This window comes from Siphateles boraxobius, unplaced genomic scaffold (assembly GCF_051911475.1).
Source record: "Siphateles boraxobius isolate OS27281-9 unplaced genomic scaffold, OSU_SipBor_1 2, whole genome shotgun sequence".
Taxonomy (NCBI): Eukaryota; Metazoa; Chordata; class Actinopteri; order Cypriniformes; family Leuciscidae; genus Siphateles; species Siphateles boraxobius.
The window spans coordinates 17,051,924-17,074,459 of record NW_027508810.1 but is presented as its reverse complement, the minus strand read 5'-3'; the positions used below and the strand labels follow the sequence as shown (position 1 = coordinate 17,074,459).

The following is a 22,536-nucleotide window of genomic DNA, read 5'->3' as shown; positions in this document are numbered from 1 at the left end:
GGCCTATTTATGTGTGTAGTGTGAATAAAATATGGACATACTACATCCACGATGTTGCCACTGTCATGTGATCTATGGAGTCAGTTGCGGTGCTTTCCTTTCATTCTCGTCATGTGGCCTCTTGTGATAGTTAGTAAAGTGTCCATTGAATTTCACCTAGCGTTTTATAAATACATACTAACTCTCACATATTTCACGTATTGCTTTTACTGAAAATATATAGAGAAGTATTCAGACGTGAGTCCGCCAAGTAATATGATAGAAAACTTAGTGACCCAGATGATCTGATTGCCATGGATAACAGTGACCTTAGACAATATCAGATGGTGCAACTGACAAATAAGAATAGAGTAATATTGTGTGGGCAAATTATAAAGCATAAATCAGTCACTCTGAACTTTTCTGTCCAGTAGGAGTCCTTTACTCCCATATTTCAATGAAATGTGACGAGATCATTGTGTGAATGTTTCTAGCCAGAGAGTCTGAGCGCAGATCTGAGCTTCGCCTGGGCTTTGGTCCATTTTATTTGGAAAGGAACATGTGTGGAACCGGATGGGTTACTGCTAAATATAGTACAAAGACATCAATAATCCTCAAGCAGGGGTGTGGAGGTGGCTGTTCCTCCATCTGCGTCCATGAGTTGGATTCATGGCGGGGGAGTTAAGTTTGATAGCTACATCATAGTGTGAGATTAAGATTGACTCCAAAACATACCGACTTTACATCATGCTGCTATAAGTAATGTATTTTTACAGTGAGATGCAGTGCAGTGTTGTTCTCCACCACTAGGGTGCAGTGTCGGTGTTTTCATTAGAAGACTATGCCTGCCATTTCAATGTCTTAAAAACCAAATCTGTCTTAAATAAAATGTATTTCAATATCACTGAAGAAATGTTGTAATGTGCCATTTATTTTATTTAAAGCCAATAAAATACAAAACCAAAGTGGTTTCAACTGGTGGTTTGTGACATGAAAAAAAAAATCTGACAACATCACAGATAGTATAAAACCAATGATAGATGCCAATAATCAAAATGTGAATAAAAGTATAATTGTGCATGTGTTAGGACAGCAAAATAAATAGACTTTTTCTGAAAGGGAGAAAAGTCTTATTTTTGTTGTTGACACCAAAGGCAGTGCATCCAATCAAAGTACTGCAATTTAAACAGCCAAATTAGACAAATGCCAGTATAGACCAGTTGTGTAACATCCTTGAAAACCAATAATGAAATGGGAATAAATATAGTTTGCACAAATTGAAACATCTGCATTTTACTAAATTACTGTATACTCAAGCCCAATCTCTTTAAAGCTACTTTTAGCCTTTGTGCATTTATACATTTGTGTGTGATCAATGCATCATGATTGTAATCATTTTTCAAATCAAAGTTATTTATACCCAGAGCAGCCTATCAGACAAATTAAATGCAACAAAAACAACACATATTTGCTATAAAATCGATTAAATTCAAAACGTTTGCAACAAATGAACTCTGACACAAAAAATCTGTAAAAACACAGATTACTCATTTTGTGTGTGTTTCCTTCTGTGTGCGTGTGATCGTCTTTAACCATATAGCCTGAGGCCAATCTCTTGTACAATCCTCTGTGCTGTGGTACACGAAGAGCTTGTTTCTGAACAGGTTGGATGTGCAGAAGCCAGGTGAAAAATTGCAAGGTCCATTAGTCGTTCAGTTAAATGAAAGAGCGATGAAAGACTTCTTCGTTCTTGCTTTTAAAATCTCAAACCTTTTGAGTTAATACCAATAAAGATCTTTTTTCTCAATCACCTGAACACCTAAAAGGCAATCAAAAGTGACTTCATTAAAATACTGAGGATTGAAAATGCATATTAGAATGACTAAAATGTAAACTTTTAATGTAATGACTTCAAAATATTTATGTAGCCTATACACTACCGTTGAATTGCTTGAGGTCAGTGTGTTTTTGTTGTTGTTTTGAAAGAAATGAATACATTTATTCAGTAAGGAAGCATTAAATTGGTCAAAAATGACAGTAAAAACACTAAAGTAATGGCTGCTGAAAATTCTGGTTTGCAATCTTAATAAATTACATTTTAAAATACATTGAGATAGAATAGTTATTTTTAAATTTTTAAAACATATTAGACAATAGTGTTGTTTTAACAATTGTTGTCTTTTGATCAAATAAATGCAGCTTTGGTAAGAGTAAAAGACTTCTTTCAAAAACATAAAGAAATCCTTTGAACGGTACTGTATGGTAACGTGGGTGTGATTAAAATAGGATGGTACAAAATAAGGTCATTTACCAGAATTTAGATTGATATCACAAGCCATCTGGTCGCCAAATCCAGGGTACTTTGTCCATCCAGACATGAGTTCTTGTTTGGAGGAGGGTCCCATCACTGTGCTCATGTCAGGATGATCGTTGTGGAGCAAGTTTAACAGAGAATTAGAGTACTGTTGTTCGGCTACCACCAAACCATCAGAGGATACAGCCGAGGGGTACATCATGGGGGGCAGAGCGAGACTCATACCATGCCTAGAATCCCCTGACCACAGAACAGCGTTGTTTGCAGGGAGATTTGGTAACATATGATGGTTTGATTGAGACTCGCTGCTTGTTCCTAGCCGGAGATGTTCTGGAGGAAACATGGTCTGAAACCTGGTTTGTGACTGTGCTTCCCATTGACTTGAACCAAGTTCTTCTAAAAAAAGAATTCAATGTTTAAACTCATTCAACAAATCAGATATTTCATGTAAAAGGAAATTTGAGAGGACTTGTTTACTTGTTTGAGCAGATCTGCGGTTTCTTTTAATTTTGGAGTGCTCTCCCTTCGGTTTAGTTGCTTTACTTAGAGCACGGGAGAAATGTTCATCCACCATGCTGTTGATGTCTCCTTGGAAGTAGGTGAGAAGGACACTACCGTACTCCTCCTTAATCTTAGCCACTGGGTTTCCTAGATCCTCCTCCATCACTGATCTGCAGAAATGGTGTGCAATGCATCATTTATCAATCTATCCTGCAGCGGTGACATATTATTGTATGCTCATGGTGTCATGTTTTCTCGTTCTAATGTAAAATTGCAATAAAATCCCATCACTTTATGATGTTCTTTGAGATATATATGGATGGTATATTTCAAAGCCCAACTATATCTAAATGTTCTACATTTGCAAATTGTATTTTAGCTGAATTGATCAATTATTCAAGTGTTTATGTGTTTTAAGGTGCCAATAAGATAAATGATGTAGGTCTGCCATGTATGAGAAAGAAAGAAATATTTATTTATTTTATAATTTTTTGACAGCTTATCTTCATGAGCACTGTTCTGCTAAACAACCAAATCTGACCATTACAGCAGTTTCAACAAAAATGTTTATTTTAAAAAAAAAGCATCAGAGCAACAAATTCAATGTTTTTGTTATGAGAACTAAAAAGTTAAAATAGGTCGTATTGAACACATCATACTTCGTCAATATATATAACTATATGTCAGATATTTTTCATGTTGTTCATTAAATAATGTAAAATGTATATAATAAAATAAATCTTTTTAAAAAAATGTTTAAAAAAATCAAATTTTGGTAACAGGGCTAATTTAAAAATGTAAAATAAAACAGCTCTAATATATATATATACATAAATACATAAAATGTTTGTGTTTTTGAAAGAAGTGTTCACCAAGGCTTCATTTATTTAAAATCAAAAACACAGTAAAAACAGTAATAATGGGAAAATATTATTACAAATTTAAAGTTTTCTATTTGAATACATTTTCAAAAGTAATTTATTTCTGTGATGCAAAGTTGAATTTTCAGCATCATTACTACAGTCTTCCGTGTCACATAACAATAAGATTTTGCATTAATAAATTGGATAACGCTTTACAATAAAGTTCGTTAATTAACATTAACAAACTAATTTAGTTAACATGAACTAAGAATGAACAGCTGGGTTTTTATTATTAATTTCAACATTTACTAATACATTATTAAAATCAAAGGTTGTATTTGTTAACATGAACAAACAATGAACAGCTAGATTTTTAACTAACATTAACAAATATAAATAAATACTGTAACAAATGTATTGCTCATAGATAGTTCATGTTAGTTAATACATTAACTAATGTTAACTAATAAACCTTATTGTAAATTGTTACCATATTGTAATGTTTCCAATCTTTTGACAGGTACTGTAGCCTATAGCCTACACTTAACAATAAGCTATCATATCCTGCTCTCTTCTTATTTCACTACGTTCAATCACGGACAGCCCTTGATTATCTCCAGATTTACAGTATAAAGAAAGTTTTGTAAATTAACGTTACGCTTATGTTACAGTTATTGTAAAAAATAAAATACTACTGTCATGGAAATAACCACCATAGAGCTTTTACTCACCGTGCAAAAGTCGTGAAATATCGAGTTAATCAGACGCTGCAACACGAACAATTACATTGCTAAAGTAAAGGTGATATCCGTCATTGCACGTGATTAAAACATGCTGCAGTTGAATCAGTTAAATCGTTTCTCTACGAGGAAAAGTTCGACTAAGAGAAACTACTTCAGTTTTTGCCCTTAAATGTGGGGCGTCAATCTGTGAACTTTAACCAGTATTCGTAGAATGTGACTGAACAAGTCAGACCATTTAACTGTCACCACCGGGAAAAAAAGACACTGACAGATTATTTTTATTTTCTTTTTTTAGAACATGTTCTTTTACGTGTAGGCCAATTACAGTTTACGTACCCAAGAAAGTTTAACATAAGGTATCCTAACTACATGGGTTATAATAACCTTATTAGGTTACGTTTAGGTTCAGGGTTAGTACCTAGTTATTATAACCCAGTTACTGAAATTGCTATAAGTAGCATTTGTATAGGCTATGCGAATCAGTAGGCTAATATAAAGTGCCACCATTTTATTTCTCATTTCATAAATAATGTCACAATTTATCTTAACAAATATTGTGAATGCAACATAGTTTAAACATGGTTATGTTTACCAAAACCCAGTTAGTATTATAAACAAACATTATAAATGATTACTAAAATAACAGTTTAAAGGAGTAGTTAAATTTTTAAAAAACTTTTGCTGATAATTTACTCACCATGTCTTTCTTTCTTCAGTCGAAAATAAATTAAGGTTTTTGATGAAAACATTCTCGTTTTCTCGACGAAGTGACTCGAAAAAAGACTCGTTCAAAATTAACAAATCTTTTTTCGAGTCATTTCGTTCGTTGAATGAACGAAATGGCTCGAAAAAAGATTCGTTCATTTTGATGAACGAGTTCGAACAGGAGAGTCACAAACGTGCATCACAGAACAGAGCAAGGTGAGCATTTGTGCTTATAAAACCTAAACTTTTTTATTTATTTTTGAAATGACTGATCGTTTCACTAGATAAGACCCTTATTCATCGTCTGGTGTCGTTTAAAGGCCTTTGAAGCTGCACTGAAACTGTCATTTGGACCTTGAACCGTTTGGGTCCCATTGAAGTCCATTATATGGAAAAAAATCCTGGAATGTTTTCATCAAAAACCTTAATTTCTTTTCGACTGAAGAAAGAAAGACATGGACATCTTGGATGACATGGGGGTGAGTAAATTATCAGCAAAAGTTTTTTAAAAAGTGAACTACTCCTTTAAACACATGGCCTCATTAATTCATCTCTCTGGAAGAATCATTGAAACAAACATTCATTAAAGAATCATTGAAAATCATTGAAACAAACAATTTAATTCTATCAATGAAATTATTACAATTAATTGAAGTTAAAAAAAGAGGTTCTTCATGAATTTCTGCTGGAAATTTCCAAAGTCGTCATTCAACATAAAAAAGAGAGAAAAGGAATACACAGAATTCATCTTCCCTTTTTTTTTTATTGTTTTCTGTCCTGTGTCAGGAAGACGCATGATGGCTGGCCCCCGAGTTTGAGGTATGAGAGATCTTCCTTTCACTGGTAGTCATGGATGGTGAGGAGACATGTTGACCAGTTTTCGCTTTGGCGCCCAGTGTCACAGGATGACTCCAGTCTGGTTAAAATTAAAATTATATTATTCTTTTTCCGTTTTTCCAAGGAATTCGAATTGATAATGGTTGTGTTTTATAAATGGTGTAGATGGGAAACTATTTCCTTTTTAAGTAAATTTTAATCTAGAAAACTACTTCTTCATTATTATATTTGCTTGTTTGATATAGTTTTGTATAATACAGAAAAATTATACAATATTATTATAATTTAGAATAGCCTACTTTCTCTTCGGTGTAGTATAGTTTGACTATGTTAAGTATGAGTTTAACTATTGTTTATGTGAGCCAAACCTGAGTATTCAGTCTGTCTGAATCTTCCACAGCAGAGATGTATCTTCCACTGCTTCCTTACGTTGTCTTTCATCAGACAATAAAACAGGAAGATAAAGAAGCCTGCAATACAGCAAAAAACAAAACACTTGTCCTTTGTATGTGAAGATTACAATCCAAAAACAACATTTCATCTTTTGTTAAACTCTACAATAATGCATTCTTGCTTATCTGCCTGATGATCAATCAAGTACCACAGCATCTACCCTATGTGCACAGTGTTAGACATACTTTGAATGCATTAGCTTTAACTTTCTCTCCATAGGCATAAGCAGACCTTGCAGTTACCTTGAAGACTGTTAAGGAGGGAGAACAGGTACAGCAGGGGTGTTTTGGCTGGGCCCCAGGCGATGAAGGCTAGCATCCAGGTAAGTCCCAGGAGGAAGGTGAGGCTGGCCACCACTCGCAGGTCATGCAGGAACCCTTTTCTGTTGCTGGCAAGCTTATTGACCCGCATCTTGCGGATCTGTACCAGCACCACGGTAAACACGCAGATATTACACACCATGATCACGGTCACAAACGACACCACCGTCACATAAAAGGTCACGTCATTCTTTACCCAGCAGCTGAAAAGGATGAAGAGAGATAGTATGACCATAAAGTACTCTTTGCACCAAGAACAAAAACTGTAAAAATAACCAATGATAACTATGTTAGAGTGCACACCAATGGATGATAACGTCATATTTAATAAGAGCACCATTCAGTTATGTTCTGTGAATATAATCACGTGCTTTAGGAAGGCTGTCACACTGGCTTTCAATATTGTTATTGTTCGTTTATTAGCTGGACAAGCATCACAGTGAATGTGATTTCAACAACATTGTTCCTCCAACACAGTCTCATGACAATTCCTAACTATATGACTTAGCAAATTGGTGAATTTGTGCAATCTCATTCATTAGTTTTTGTACGATCAGAAATGTTTAGATTTTTTTGAAAACCAGCTTCTTGTGAGATCAGGTTGCTTTATGGTTATTGTTCTTGGCACCAATATAGACGATTGGTTGTTTGGCACCTACAATGCAGTGGAGTCATCTTGGGGAAGTGCTTTAGAGAGGCCAGCGCCATATGAATTTACATCAATGGCAAGCACTAAACTTACAACCAAAAGAGGTAAACCTGCAAAAAAAAAAAATTCAGGTTAAAAATGAACAAGCAGAAACAATGTTTTTTTATTGTTATATTCAATTGCTATATACTCCACTGTCTGTCTTACCCCATCCAAGAGCACTGAATTTGAGCATGTAAGATGGCACATATGAATTAAAGACCTTGACCAAGGCCAGATACATGTTGATTGCACCCAGTCCCATCCAAGTAAAGGTAGCCAGGAAGAAGAAATGTAGAAGGGCAGCTACAGTAATGCAGAGGGCATTGATGTTAAAAGAGGCAAACCAGGAGTTCACCAGGAACAACATGTTCAACCCTAGCAAGGCCACGGAGAGGTTAATAAGGATCTTTGAAGGGTAGTCTCGCCTCAGTTTCCTGTGGTAAGAAAACACATGTAAGACATAGGATGCTGAACACATAATGCAAAAGAGTCTATGAACTCACTCAAAGGCCAAATAGGTCAAAAGTGTGACTCCAAGAAAGATGCAGGATATGCCACTGCCCAGGAATGAGATGACAGTCAGAATCTTTTCATCTTTCGGGTTTATTGGAGTTTTAGAGATATCCTGGAAGATAAAATGGTTACAATAATCAAAATCTTTGCCTGAATTATGCAAATGTTGTGCACATTTCCATCGTTTGTGAAGGATAAATGAACACCGACCTATAGTTTCAAACTGTTTTTATAAAAGCTATACTGTTAATTATTACATTGCTACATAAATTTACCGTTTTAATTCACTGACCTTGTGCTGTTGCAAAGGCAAATTTATTTTCACACAACCAAAATTATAATGTAAAATTGACTTAAATTGACTGTCTTTGTCTTGTGCACACAAAACTGAACTCACAAGAAGAACTCCAAAATGCGTGAGGTGATCACAGGAACAGGACGTATGTGTGGCATTAGACTTCACTGTCTCACATCCTGTATCGTTCCATCCACCTTTCTTATCTATGAGACATTCAAAAAACCATTGAACTGTCATGGGGACATCGACCAAAATCAAGAGCTCTCTTACTATAGATAGTCCTAAATGTTGAATTTATTAAATGTGTTACACAAAGCTCACTGTTTTTGTTGAAGTCCCAGTAGACACACCTGACACTGTCCAAGGCCTATAGAGGACAAAAAGACAGTGTGGTGAAATATTACTTTAATGATCAGACTATACATCTGTGATAATGTCAGGGGTTATCATAGTGGGTTAATTACAACTGCCTTAGAAGCTATATTTATCAAGATATTTGTTGACAAAAGATATCATGGATTTAGTGGTACTGGTAGCATGTTATTTTAACTGTTTACTAAAGTGTGTTCAAACAGTTGCATAATTGGGCAATAATGTTGTTGAACTGTTGATTTGTGGTTTGTTTTGGTGGCTGGTTGATTGTATCCACACAGACCTCTTTAGTTTGGAGATGGCGGAGAGTGACCATCACTGGGATCTCAAGGTCGCTCACTGTGGCATTGGTTACACTGGCAGACACCACATAAGAGTTCAGCGTCATGTTGATTGCAGGATCCTAGATAAAAAAAAATTGCCATCAGAAGTACTGATTCTCATAAAACGGCTTCATATAAATAAATAATAATACATTACTCATTATAGAATACAATTATATAGTTATGCTGTTATTTACATTAAACTGACTTCAAGTGGTTTATTCTTCGGCTGAAAGTGAGGAAATACATAATCTGACCACTAGTTCAAGGAGTGTATGTTACCTTAAAGAAATTTTCTTTGGCGTAAAAATGGAACTGAACACGAGGCCTGGCTTCATTGTTTGGGAAAAAGCTTTCAATTGCCTTAGGTAAGGAAATGAAAGCTACAGTTCCTGAGTTTGGATGCTCTGTAAAGTTCTCATCATAAAATATCTACAAAAAGGATGGGAAGAAAATATTACTGCAAAAACAATAAGCCATTCAAGGTCACACTTTTTATAAATATTGACGGCTGAAAATGCCTGCCTACATTGTTATGCCAGTACTGTAGGTGGCATCTGTCATGATTCCTGTCTTGTGTTACCCTGTCTTAAGGACTTTTAAGTTGCAGTGTTCTCTTTCTCCTTCTTTCTGTGTTCGTTCCTGTGTCATGTGGCTGTGTTTGTAGTTTTGTAGTTTTCCCTGTTGATTAGTCTTCCCTAGGTGTGTATTTAAACCCCTGTGTTTCCTGTGTTCTTTGTCAGGTCTTGTCCTACATGGATGTATGTTTGGTGATGTTCATTCTGTTATCTGTTCCCTGGTTCTCTGGTCTCTATGGTTTTATGTTTATTTTATTATTAAACTATTTTAAAATACTGGTTTGTTAGTAAGAGGGGGTGTGCGTGGTTGATTCTGCTTTGATTTTGTGACTTTTTTTTCTTCAAGCAAAAATGGACAAAGTAACTAATATACTGTGTAGTGTAAAGTCTATTCAACAATAACTGCTGGTGCATTTAACTGTTGTGCATTGTGCTGTTGGTTGTCAGCTGATATTTTTTTTAAAAGGCACTCTTACTGGTGTGATATTCCCTAATTATTCATTTTAATTGTGCGTTTTATATTTAGTTCTTCCTAAACATTTCTAAAAATGCAGAAACTTTGTTCAGCAAGCTCAAAAGACTCCAAAAACACATCACATGCGCAGACCACAAGAAAGAGCTGTGATCAGTCCGCTTTGGGATGTTTTGTATCCATTGGGAACGAATGTGATAGAGTCTGATTGCTTAAAGCTCCTAAAGGTTGATTAACCATAAATCAATCAACCCAAAAACTTCCATAATGTATTTGTTTACACATACTAAAACAACATATTGACAGGGAGATTTAAAAGACTTTGGTATAAAAAAAGGAGGCTTCTTCTGCTATGCTTTGCTCATGTAGTCAACAGAGTCATTAATAAGAGGCTTATTTATATTAGTCTCTGCATATTATATTGGGAAGAGGTGAGGTGGGGTTACATCACTAGATGTAAAAAGTCATTCAGTGGTCAGGCTTAATATCACACCTGACATGTAAATGGTGCTAAAATAACCACTTGAATCACACGATCCATTAAGGCACACAAGGACACAGAAACCTTGTGGTCACAATAGTGTGAAAACACGTTTGCAAAGGTACTGTGATATTTTAATATCACACTTCTATTTTCGCTAAGAGACTAAAGTTTCCATAATGATCTTAGTCTCATGCAGTGTTAGATATACAATCTCTCTCTCACCTCAGGGGTGCTATCATTCTGTAAGGAGGACACCTCAAATGTGAGGCCATGGAACTGAGAGGTGTCAGGGTTGATCAGCTGCAGTGCTAATGAAGGTGCTGTCATGTTATGAGCATCTCCTGTGAAAACCGTCCTGTCTCCCATAAGGTCTGTAATAGAAAGAACTCTACCACACACAAAGACAGAAAGCCACAATGAAGTGAAGACAGCAGGAAAATAAGATATTGGACATATATATAAACATCTACACCCCAATTGTTTGGGGTATTAAAACGTTTCATTGGAGAAATGTTTACCCTTTAAGGGTTCACCCAGGCTTTATTTGTTATCTAAATAGTTAAAGAGCAAATAAAAATAATCTGTCATCATTTACCTATCCTCATGTTGTTTCAAACCCAAATGAGTTCTTTCTGTGGAACCCAAAATGTGAAGTTTAGCAAAATGTTTATTCTTCTATACAATGAAAGTGGATGGCGACCATGGGCTGTCCTTCTCCAAACAGACAAAAAGGCATTATCGATTTGAAATAGTCCATACAACTCTTTCGCTAAATATTCTTGTGTCTTCTAAAGCCATATTATAGGACCTTGGGCATTATATTTTAATTTAAAAATTTTGTATCCACAAATGAAAATTTAGGCCTATATAGGTTTGGAACCACATGAGGGTGTGTAAATAATGACAGAAAATTTCAATTTTGAGCTAATTATCCCCAATCAAAACCAACTGTATCATAATACAAGCATGCACAAAATGCCTGCTTAAACACTTACTTGTTAGTGACTTGGGTGGGATTAGTTGTGATATAACAGATATCTGAAACAATGTTAATAATGCTGCTGGACAGATCTGTGGTCAAGGTTCCAACCTCAGTGACCCTAGACAGCTTTTCAAGCACAATGTCCATCTGAGCATCATTCAGACTGTTTTGTTCCCTTAACAGATCCTCAATCATGTCCACAATGTCCGCTGAGTTGTCTGGGGACAGATGCCATTAAAGTGGTTGATTTAAGTGTGCTTTTGTCTTCTCTGACAAATAAAACCCAAACAAAAACCCATATTGATAACTTACCAACTGTAACTGTGATATTTTCCAAATCATCAAAATCTACCGTCCTTACACACTTGCTCATGTCTGGGGGATCCCAAACTGCTCTGTCAGTTGTCCTGTTTAATTTACTGAATAAAATGGAAAGAGATGTCATTCTCATTCAGCCGTTTAAAAATGCATTCTCCTGACTTTACCATGCAAATGAGGGAAATATTATGCACAGCAGCGTTTTAGACCTGAAACAATTGAGTACAGCTTTTTTCTTGTACTCTTATAAAAACATAAATTGTATGTAATGGTGACTGGAGTTAATTGCTATCCTGGTCAGTTTAAGAGTTAATATTTGCACTGTCAGGAGTGAAGCTAATTATTCAATTAAAGGATATTGCTTTCCACAAGAAAAAGATAAGATATATTAATCAGTAAAGCTGCACAGGATTGTGTGTAAAGGTTGTGTGCTAAATGACGCAATATAAACACATGGCAAATTAGTGTTATCTGAATGTTTATTCAGGGCCATTGAACTGTTTCTATGGAAACAAAGCATTTCACTTTAAAGTACACAATGGAGATTTGATAATGGAAATTATAACTTCCATAAAACAAACTGGAGATCTAATTTTTTTAATACATCAAAAGTTTAAATGATTGAAGCTGATATATTAATTAAGACAAGAAAAAAGTCATTTCTGAAATAACTAAATCAATCTGTGTTGTTTACATCAGTATCAAATGCTGCACAATGTGTAGTATTTACCAAAACCTTGTAGCACTTTCATTCCCTCGCTCACACCCCATGTCATATTGGCTTTGAGCAGGCATGCTGGGCCATATGTATATACCATACACCGTGAGCATGGTCTCGTCTGGACAGAGACCGGGATCTGTAACAATAAACAGCTTGAGAAACAGCACATTTGAACTCCGTTAGACATTAACAACAGTGTTTGGAATATTTTTTTTCTTGTAATATTCAACATTTGTCTCCTTCATTTTATGCTTGGTCACCAGTAAAAGGCCAAAATCAGACCTATATGATTGACTTTGACTTCTCCAGTTGGGACACTGATATTGATGGTAGCACTGGTGTATCCTTTTGTTAAGAGTTCAAAAATCAGCCTCTCTGTCGCCGTGACATTCACAGGTGTCAATGTCTGAACCTGAAAAGTAGTGATGTACCTGAAAAAAATTTCATTTGATTAATGATACAGCATCTATTTAATCTGCATTTGAATGTTCCATGTGTTTAGTGTTGGGACACTTACTTAGGTGCTCCTTTTAGCACAAGATTCAAAATGTCCATTTTGCATTTTCTCAGTGTTTCCTGAAGCTGAAGAGAAGTACATAAAATACAAAAGTCTGCTCTAAATGGACTTTTTATAATATGTGTCTTTACTTACCCATTGCTGTATAGTGTGTTTAGGGTTTGTGATACTGCCACTCATTGTTAGGTTGACGTAGACTCTATAAAAAATGTCTCCAAACTCTGGTGAAACATTAGTTAGGATATATATATCCTTTAAAATAAACATACAATAATGATAATTAATTAAATATGTTTGCACAATTTTGTCAATGTTGTTGTGCAGAACAAATAATGAAAAGTATAAGACACAGGCAAATTTGCTCAGAAACCATCTCATCCAGAAAGCCAATAAATTGACCACTAAAACATATTTGAATACAGGTTCTGTGAGAGTAATATCCACAATGAACAAACCATACAAACATTATGTTCTGTTATGGTTTATAACTCACCCCTGTACGAAGTTAATCTTGAAGTGGTTGAGCAGATATTGTCCATGGCAAGTGTTCGTAATGATGTGCTAGTTACTGAAGAACAGAATATTTTACATATGAGTTCTTAAAAGGGAACGTGATCCTTCTGTACCTTTAGATAAAGTTAAGGTGCATTGTGCTTCTGCATTGATAAAAGCATTTACTTCAGTTGAGTTATGATGCTCTGGATGGCACAAACCTGATGTTGTGAAATTTGTGCTGCCGGGACTCTTTGTGGTTTGAGACAAGACTGGTGCAGCAGTGGTCACAGCAGGATTCAAAGTCACATTTGGTAAGACACCTGTAAAATTTGAAACAGTGTTTTGATTGGCTGAATTTGATCGATCCTCTCCCCACCCATCAAACATAACTACATACCTACTGAGAGGATGTTTATAGAATCTGAATTTGTTATCAGGAAGACGTTTTCGCTGTAGTTATAGGCGGTTATTAACAACGTCTGTATCTTAGACACTGTTTCACTCACATCAGCTCCAGGTATCACTCTCACAAACACCACACAATCAAACCTAAGACCACAATAGAGTCATGAGACGATTTGACTCATACACAAAGCATAAACTTCTTATTTTACTGAATTTCTGTGACACACATTTAAGCTATTGCAGGTATATGAGGATTTTTTTTACCATTGTGTCTTGATTCGTGGCTTTCCACTACCCTGCAAAAAAGCATAACAACATTTGAGCAAAACACATAATGTTATAACATTAGAATATAAATTATATATATATATACAGTACATATGTCCACTTAATAATCAGTTATAAAAATATTGTACCTGAATTTTCCCCTTATTTTGTCCAGTTAACCCAGCTCCTTTTTGAGTGCTAAATTGGAGCACAGATGAGAAAAATATTGCACCTTTCTTAGACAGTCTAAGTAACTGTGCAGTTAAATGAAAAAAAAAAATTATAATAAAAATAAATTTGCCACTTGAAATAAAAATGACATGGACACCCTATAAGATCATATGCTTACTTTAACAAATTAATGCAAAAATGTTTAATTTAGTTAGTTAGTAAGTTCAGAGGTCTTCAACCCTTCTCCTGCAGAGTTTAACTGCAACCCTAATCAAACACATCTGAACCAGCTAATCAAGCGCTTCTCTGGAAAATCACAAGCTAAAGCAATAAACTTTGCAGGGCAGTGGGTCTCTAGAGGCCTGTTGCACAAAGCTGGTTTCGGGTTTTAGCCAGATAAGTTCGCATTTAGTTTGAGCAAACTGAGTTGAGTTTTTTGGGATCAAGAAGGTGGATTGTTTTTGAGTGGGTTTTATACACGGCTAACCTGTTCTTGAGCAGGTTATATTCTGGGGTTGAGATCCCAAACCAAAACTGGACCAATCAGCTTTAGAAAAGTGGGGGCGGCAGTGGCTCAGTGGTTCATGTAGGTTATCTACAAACCGAAAGGTAGGTGGTTCAATCCCCGGTTCCACCTGACCAAGTGTCGAGGTGTCCATGAGCAAGACACCTAACCCCAACTGCTCCCGACGAGCTGGGTGGCGCCTTGCATGGCTGACACCGCCGTCGGTGTATGAATGTGTGTATGAATGGGTGAATGTGAGGCAACTATGTAAAGCGCTTTGGTGGCCATTCGGTCTGTGAAAGCGCTATATAAATGCAGTCCATTTACCATTGCTGCCTTGTAAATACATATTCATGATATCTTGTGGCGTCTAGTCAATCAAACTGATGCTCTCTGTTTATAAATGCTCTCCGTGTACCATATGATTAGCTGTTCGTTGCACATCAGACAAACTTATGATCAAACCGTGAATTGACAACGTTTACCGAGCAGTGTGAGCCCGCTGTGTGGTTTTGTCAACTTTAAACCAACACTGAAACTATGAGTTTGTTAAACCAGCTTTATGCAACAGGCCACAGGAGCAGGGTTGAAAACCTCTGAAACCTCCAAATGAAACAATTACCTTAAGTTTGACAGGGACACAGAATGCACTGATATTTTCTGAGGGAAAATGTGCTTGAGCTGAAATAATAAAAAAATATATAAAAACATCTTAATATGAACACAGTAAAAATTAAATGTAAAATTAAGTGAAATTGTCACGATTCATGGATTCACTGACTCATTATCTCAGTGTGTGTGGGTGTGCCTGTTGATTGCTAATGCTGCTGATGAGCTAATCAACGCCATCTGACTTTGAGGCTCATCAGCCCTGCTTTTTCTGTTCCTGTCTCTGTGGATTGTTCATCAGGGTCATCTTGGAGGACACTGTTGCACATTGAGTCCCTGCGCTACCAATAGTGAATTTTCATCTGCACATGCTTCACCTGACTCCTACCTTCCCTCTTGTCGGCACTCTTCAAAATAAATTAGCTTATATTTCACACTCGCTACTGAATCCTCCTTTGTGTTTGTGACAGAAATCTAAAGAGATCATTAAAGTAAAGTTTTAACCTCAAATTTACATGTATTGGAGATTAATATTTTGTAAATAAACTGGTCAATTATGGTTTTTTTTTTTGCGCAAACAAAGACCCTGTGTGTAGCTTCATAAAATTAAGTTTAAACCACTGGAGTCATGTGGATTACTTAAATTATGTCTTTGCTAACTTTCTTGGGCTTGAAAGTGGTAGTTGCATATGCTGTCAATGAAGGGACAAAAAGCTCTCAGATTTCATTAAAAAGATCTTCATTTGTGTTCTGAAGATAAACTAAAGTATTACAGGGTTGGAACGACATGAGGGTGAGTAATTATGACAGAATTTTTCATTTTTGGGTGGGCAATCCCTTTACAACCAACGACGTTATACAGATCTTTATTGGAAAGGGTTTAAACAAAGTTTTTCATGCTTTTTCAATGGACCATAAACAATTATTGCATATGCATCTGTGGAACAGTCCTTAATACACCAACAGTTTACAGGTGGTAGACAGTTAAGGTCGCAGTTATATTTTATTATATAATATAATACTTGTATATTATATAAGGTCGCAATAACTCGCAATCACCATCTGTTCATCAAATGTACGTGAAATTCTTTCAGCTTATCAGTTCTAGTTTAAATCATTTTATGTTCATACAAACATTTACACATAATTAGAAATGTGTGTATAAATAAATCCAGTATAGAAATGCTATGCAAGTGAAAATGTGAATTGTTATATATATTATAACATTATATATATATATATGCAAATCTAATCTTACCCAGTGTAGAACAATCTCCTGGATTTCATTCTCAGTGTTGCCATCATTGTTGTTTTGCGTAATAGATGTGTTCATTTGAATTTTATATTTTGACGATTCTGAAATTTTTTAAAGATACAGTTCATTAGAGTGCAATTTCATTAACGTATAACATTATACAACAGAAGTTTTTCTAGCATTTTCTCTCACCACACTTCAAGCCATCCTGTGTTGGTGGACACTTCAGATAATCCCAGTCCTGAGTTCTCCAAGTTATAATGTTCCCATCTACACATTTGTTTGCATCCAGCTGCATTGGACTCAACTGCACTCCCCACATTCGGAACAAGGACATATCTCCAAGGAAGTTTTTCCCGGTCTCAAAATCAATAGCACCTCCAACAAAACTGTGTGACATCCCTAAAGTCAGGGTACCATTTGCGGCAAGGAACCTGGGTGAAGTTTCATTCAAATGAATTTCGAATATGGGTTTATTAACGATTATTTGGAAAAGCCTAGTGTGACTTGACCATGTCAGACAAACTGTGTGCCACTTGTATGTGGGAAGGTCATATGCAACTATCCATTCTTCCCCAAAAAGGTAGGCTTTTAAATTCCCCCCATCTCCAGCCAAGCCAAGCTCCACGTGCTGTTGCCCTGGACCTTTGTAGTCAAAAGCAGTCCATTCAGGAGAAATAATCTTTTTCATGAGGTCGACACAAACACTCAGTTCCTCTAAAGGTGGAATGATAACATTATTATACAGCTGCCAAACACAGGATCGGGTTGTAAAGGCCATCTTGTTCCCCCATAGGCTCGAGCCTAAAAGATACAATACGGATTAAGCATCTATTTTTTTACGTTAATTCGATAGTCCACTTTAGAAATTCTACTAACTATAAGTAACTTTTCAATTACGTGTCAACTAACTCTCATTAGAGTATTAATAGAGTGTAGTAGACTGCCAGACTGTTAGGTTATGGTTAGGTGTTGGGGTTCGGGTTAGGAGAATAAGTTGACTTTTAGTTGCCTAGTTATTTATAGTCAGTAGAATGTCTGTTGGGGGACCAACAAAATAAAGTGTTAGCAGATATTAAGTAGACAGTCTACTAACACTTTAATGACAGTTAGTTGACATGTAGCTGCAAAGTTACTTATAGTTAGTAGAATGTCTAAAGAGGACTATCGAAATAAAGTGTTACCTAAGTTCTTATAAGAGTTTGAGTAAACTATATCCTAAGTTTGTACATTAATAATCAACAAATAATATCCTCTTTAGCAATATAAAAACTTCACAAAAGTAATTTTTTTCAAGGAATAGAGGAGAAAAAAAATATTTACATAATGCAAGGAAGATTTTTTGATAATGTGAAATATCATACCTGAACATATAAGAGAGGAGCCCAAAATCCATGTGTAAATAATCACAGGCAGGCATTTCTTAAATGTATGCATGATATCTGTATATCTATATGCATGATAAGAGAGAGAGAGAGAAAAAAAATATACATTTCTACAGTGTCCACACTTAAAAAAAACGGTCAAAAAACGATTTAAAGCAAGAAACCTCTATATTTAAGAAATGTTACAGAGTCAAACCATCCATAAAGAGCAAAACTTATTAAGTTATCATCTTATATAACTTATAAGATAAAAAAAAATATCGTCATAAAAAATAATCATACTTACTGTGTTATGACATGTCTCTAGAATGGGAAAACAGTTCAGTATTAACAAAACAAAGTAAATGGTAAAAGTAAACCAACAAATTCAACCTAGAAAACCATATGACTTGAGGGTATTTTGTCCTCTAAATATACCCAGACCTCTCCCCAGGAGACAAAATACACGCCCAATCTCTTGTTGATAAGTTATTTATTAATCATAAAGACAGTAATAAACATAAAAGGATCCGTACATGGGTCAATAAGGAACAGTTTCCGGAACCAGTTAATCTTATGATGAACCAGTTAGTTTAAACCTTTGTTTTATAAATCAGTGAATGTTACACTTTCACATAACTGAGACCCAGCATGCTTATTTTGATTGTGAAGTTTGCTTATTTTGAGACTCTGTTTACAATTATTACTCATGAATGTGGGAGAGGACACACCTCATTTATAGTTAAAGATTAATAGTTCAAGTTGTGTGATGAAATACTGACTCTTGCTAAATGGGAAGAATGTTTCTGATATAGGGTAAGTGGTGGGCGTATAATGCATTTGTGTCAGATAATTCTGTAATAGCAAAAACAGAACATGATTGAAGCTGTAAGGGTTAATCACTGAAACATCCACAAAATATTTTTTAACAATTGATTTATGCTGTATTTGAAAATGAAATATTGATAATGTCATTAAAAAAACAGTGCATGACAGTGCATATAAGGAACTGTTCATGTTTTCATTATACAAACAGTTCTGCATATATCTGTGTGGGCAGAATGAGTCTACCATCTTAACAGGAAGTTGTTTTAAGCAAACAGTTCAGGTAATGTTCCTCCTTAGGTGTTAAGATCAGAATCAGGCCCTGTCCACACGGAGACGCGTTTAGCTGTATACGGACACATTTTTTATCGGATCGGCGTTTCGTCCAGACGGATCCGGCGTTTTGGGAGACTGAAAACGCTATTTTTGGAAACTGGGTCCCAGGGTGGATAAATCTGAAAACGACACCCTTGCGTCTTCGTGTGTACGGCCAATCCGTATATTTTGTGAAACGATGATGTCATCACCCCACGTGTCGACTAGTCAGAAGTGCTAAATCAGTAGGCTAGCAGCATCAACAACTGCGACTACATGCTTGAGTTCATGCTTCAGAAGCTATACTGAGCCTCTTTTATTTCTTTATTTATTATTTAGGCCTGCTTTAATGTATTTTTATTTTATTTCTTTATTTTACTTCTTTATTTGTTTATATTTCTTTCTTATGCTATGATGCTTGTATTTTGTCTGATTAAGACATTTCGTATTTTGTAAGGATGGGCATTTCAAGCAAAAATAATATTCGACGATCGCTGGGAATTATTTGATTATTAGCCTATTCAAAAAACGCACCTCTGCCCCCTCATGCTCACCGGTGAAACGGCGTTCGCTCCGACATTACATTTCTCTGTACTGTAGTAGGCCTACATGTTGTAGCCATTAAAGAAAAGTTAGTTTCATATTTATGTTTAAATAATATGTTATTTTTTCCATTTCATATGTGTTGATTATATGAAAAGTGAACAGCCTTAGTAGCCTAATCATAAGATGCGCAATATCGAGACGCATCATTTTGACCACTTCATTAAGTTTTGTTTTATATAAAGCCTTTCTTTAAAGTGAATTTCGTTTTGTATAAATTGTATCTTAATTTTAATCAATGTTTCATCAACCAATTGCCTGGATTTAATAAATAAGAAGCAAATATAGCAGACAATAGCCATAAGGACACGGAGGCGCCGACGCAATATAACTTGCATCGCACGTGGACTGGAGCTTGTCTCATAAATGAACAGAAACTCAGAAATATATCTAAGCTTGAAATGTCTACTTTTAAACAAAACAATTCAAAACGAAAAGAAACAGACAACTCTCTTATAATCCGTATGAAGTGTGCATTTATCTCTATAAGCACCTTCACCTACTGTGAAGGTGGCGAGTCAGCATCGTCACAGAAAACACTAGTTTATTAATAAATAATTAAAATGTCTCCTTGCTATATTTGACACATTCATAATGATTAGGCTATTTGCCGGTTCTTTGTGGCAAGCTTTATGCGTCTGCTAACTAATCGAATATTGTTCAATAAAGTTCTTGGTTAAAAAGAAAGAAAGAAAAAAGAAGCTACTGTTCCTAATATTATTGTATACAGCGCGCAAGGTTTATGCGCAAGTCTTCTTCTCTGTTTTTAGTGTATCCGTGTCAGAAATACAGCGCCTCATACTGATCTGGCATGTATACTACATCGGTTTGAATCGGTTTCAGCGGTTCCGTGTGTACGCAGATATTTCTTGAGACGGCGCCGTATTTACGGAATTTTTTTTTTAGAGCGAGGAAAAAAAAAGATCGGATAGGGAAAGCTATGGCTTCGTGTGGACGTGGCCTCAGTTCTTCCAGATAGCTCTAACCAAACAAATTTAATTAGATTTTATAGTAGGTGTCTATCTGGAACCCATTCGCTGAGCTCAATTACAAAATTCTCATTTGGACAGATATTTGCATTTATTCATTTGTATACTGTACATATTTTGTGTATATTTTATTAATCCTTTTATTCGTTCCAAATAAAATATGCCTGACATTGTGATATACATTCACTCTAAAAAATGCTGGGTTGTTTCAACCCATGTTTGGGTCAAATGTTGATGAAATCAACCATTGGTTAAACATTTTATTATTATTATTATTATTTAATTCTTAAGCCCTTTGTATTGTCTATATTTGATCCAAACATGGGTTGAAACAACCAAACCCAGCATTTGTTAGCATTTCTTAGTGTATGAAACCACATGGAACATATTTTATAATTAATAGGCATATCATATTTTTTTTTATCTAACTAAAAAAATGGTGATTATAATTTGTATATTTTACCATTTTTTTACTTACAAAACAGTTTGGATTTTTTTTAACCTTCCTACTGATACCATTGACAGTGGCTGATTTTATGTGGGTATTACATTCTGCGCTATAACATCCAGGTCTTTATTCTGAAATACCACATGAGGGCGTTTCTTAGAAGAAGCCTATTAATAATATCTAATATCTAAAAATTAGGGTAAAAATCAAGTTTAAGGTTTGGTTCAATGGGATTTTTCCTATCTTATTTTATGAAAAAATATTTTAATTCAATTCAATTCCAGACACTGCAGAGTATAGGGACAACGCTGTGAAACATTAAGAGGATTTTTTGAATATTTTTCCTGTAGGCTACAAAATACAGTATATTTTTATATTTTATTAAGTTCTGTACATGTTTTAATCTATACATATTGGACTTGACTAAAAGTAAATTATAGACGTTCTCTGATTATTTTCAAAGTGGAAATGCTGTTATTTTAAACAGTAGTGGCAGGTAAAGTTGTGGGATGTGTTTATTCCATGTTTCAAGAATTAGTGAGGGGAAATACAAAGCTATTTTGCAAAATTACAGAATTAGAAAGATAAGAAATCAAAATCACTGACTGCTCTAATTTCTTTAGTTCCAATGATTAAAATTGTGTGATGTTCCCAAATAGAGGGAGTGTTACTATTGTTTTTTCAATGAAAACATTAATCATCTTCTGGTTTTACGTCTGTATGAGAGATCATTTTAACAGAAGAGGAAAGGAAGGTTTCAGCCTCCACCTCACCATTTCCTCTAAATGTCCCATTCAGGGTATTACTGCAAGAAGCTTGAAAGAATTTACCACAAGACTGTGAAAAATTACAAAGTGTTCCTGTGTATGAGGTTTCACACATACTTTTAGGCCTACACCTCTTTCTTCCACATTTGAAACCAATATTATGATCAGGACAGTTACAAAGTACATTTACTTTAGTACTGTACTTAAGTACACTTTTTGAGTATCTGTATTTACTTGAGTATTATTTTTTCTGTAAACTTTTTTAACTTCACTCCATTTGAAAGACAAATATCATAATTTTTACTCCTTTACATTTATGTCAAGGTCCTTGAGTAGAAAGTAGTAACGTCAGTCAGGGGATGATTTTGGTTGCAGGGGTTGCATTTTGGTTGGAAATCATTCAGGTTGACGTCAGAACCGATTGGGGAATTTTGTCATTGTTTTGGAGCACACTAGCTTATAGATAACAGTAAGGCTAACATATTTATACTAAAAGCAAAAAAAAAAAAAAAAATTTAAATAGGGCACTATTTG

General features: G+C 35.2%; 2 protein-coding genes across 2 annotated transcripts; both read right to left on the bottom strand.

Moving 5' to 3' along the window:
- Window positions 1–892: 892 nt before the first annotated feature.
- On the bottom strand, window positions 893–4,588 carry vgll1 (vestigial like family member 1). Its single transcript, XM_077236207.1, has 4 exons — window positions 4,389–4,588; window positions 2,771–2,964; window positions 2,291–2,689; window positions 893–1,798 (listed from the first exon to the last, which is right to left on the bottom strand). Exons 2-4 carry the CDS (start codon window positions 2,955–2,957, stop codon window positions 1,758–1,760), a joined length of 627 nt encoding a protein of 208 aa, XP_077092322.1. The 5' UTR covers window positions 2,958–2,964; window positions 4,389–4,588; the 3' UTR covers window positions 893–1,757.
- A 1,079-nt stretch (window positions 4,589–5,667) lies between these two features.
- adgrg4a (adhesion G protein-coupled receptor G4a) lies at window positions 5,668–18,449 on the bottom strand. Its single transcript, XM_077236206.1, has 27 exons — window positions 18,363–18,449; window positions 18,056–18,141; window positions 16,884–17,495; window positions 16,695–16,792; window positions 15,450–15,508; window positions 14,301–14,349; window positions 14,149–14,180; window positions 13,877–14,028; window positions 13,698–13,799; window positions 13,478–13,552; window positions 13,120–13,205; window positions 12,985–13,049; window positions 12,750–12,898; window positions 12,477–12,603; window positions 11,741–11,847; window positions 11,442–11,646; window positions 10,669–10,834; window positions 9,195–9,344; window positions 8,873–8,992; window positions 8,539–8,584; window positions 8,317–8,420; window positions 7,910–8,031; window positions 7,572–7,840; window positions 7,375–7,474; window positions 6,638–6,918; window positions 6,311–6,412; window positions 5,668–6,021 (listed from the first exon to the last, which is right to left on the bottom strand). The coding sequence occupies exons 2-27, from the start codon at window positions 18,126–18,128 to the stop codon at window positions 5,888–5,890; spliced, it is 3,585 nt and encodes a 1,194-aa protein (XP_077092321.1). The 5' UTR covers window positions 18,129–18,141; window positions 18,363–18,449; the 3' UTR covers window positions 5,668–5,887.
- Window positions 18,450–22,536: the final 4,087 nt, after the last annotated feature.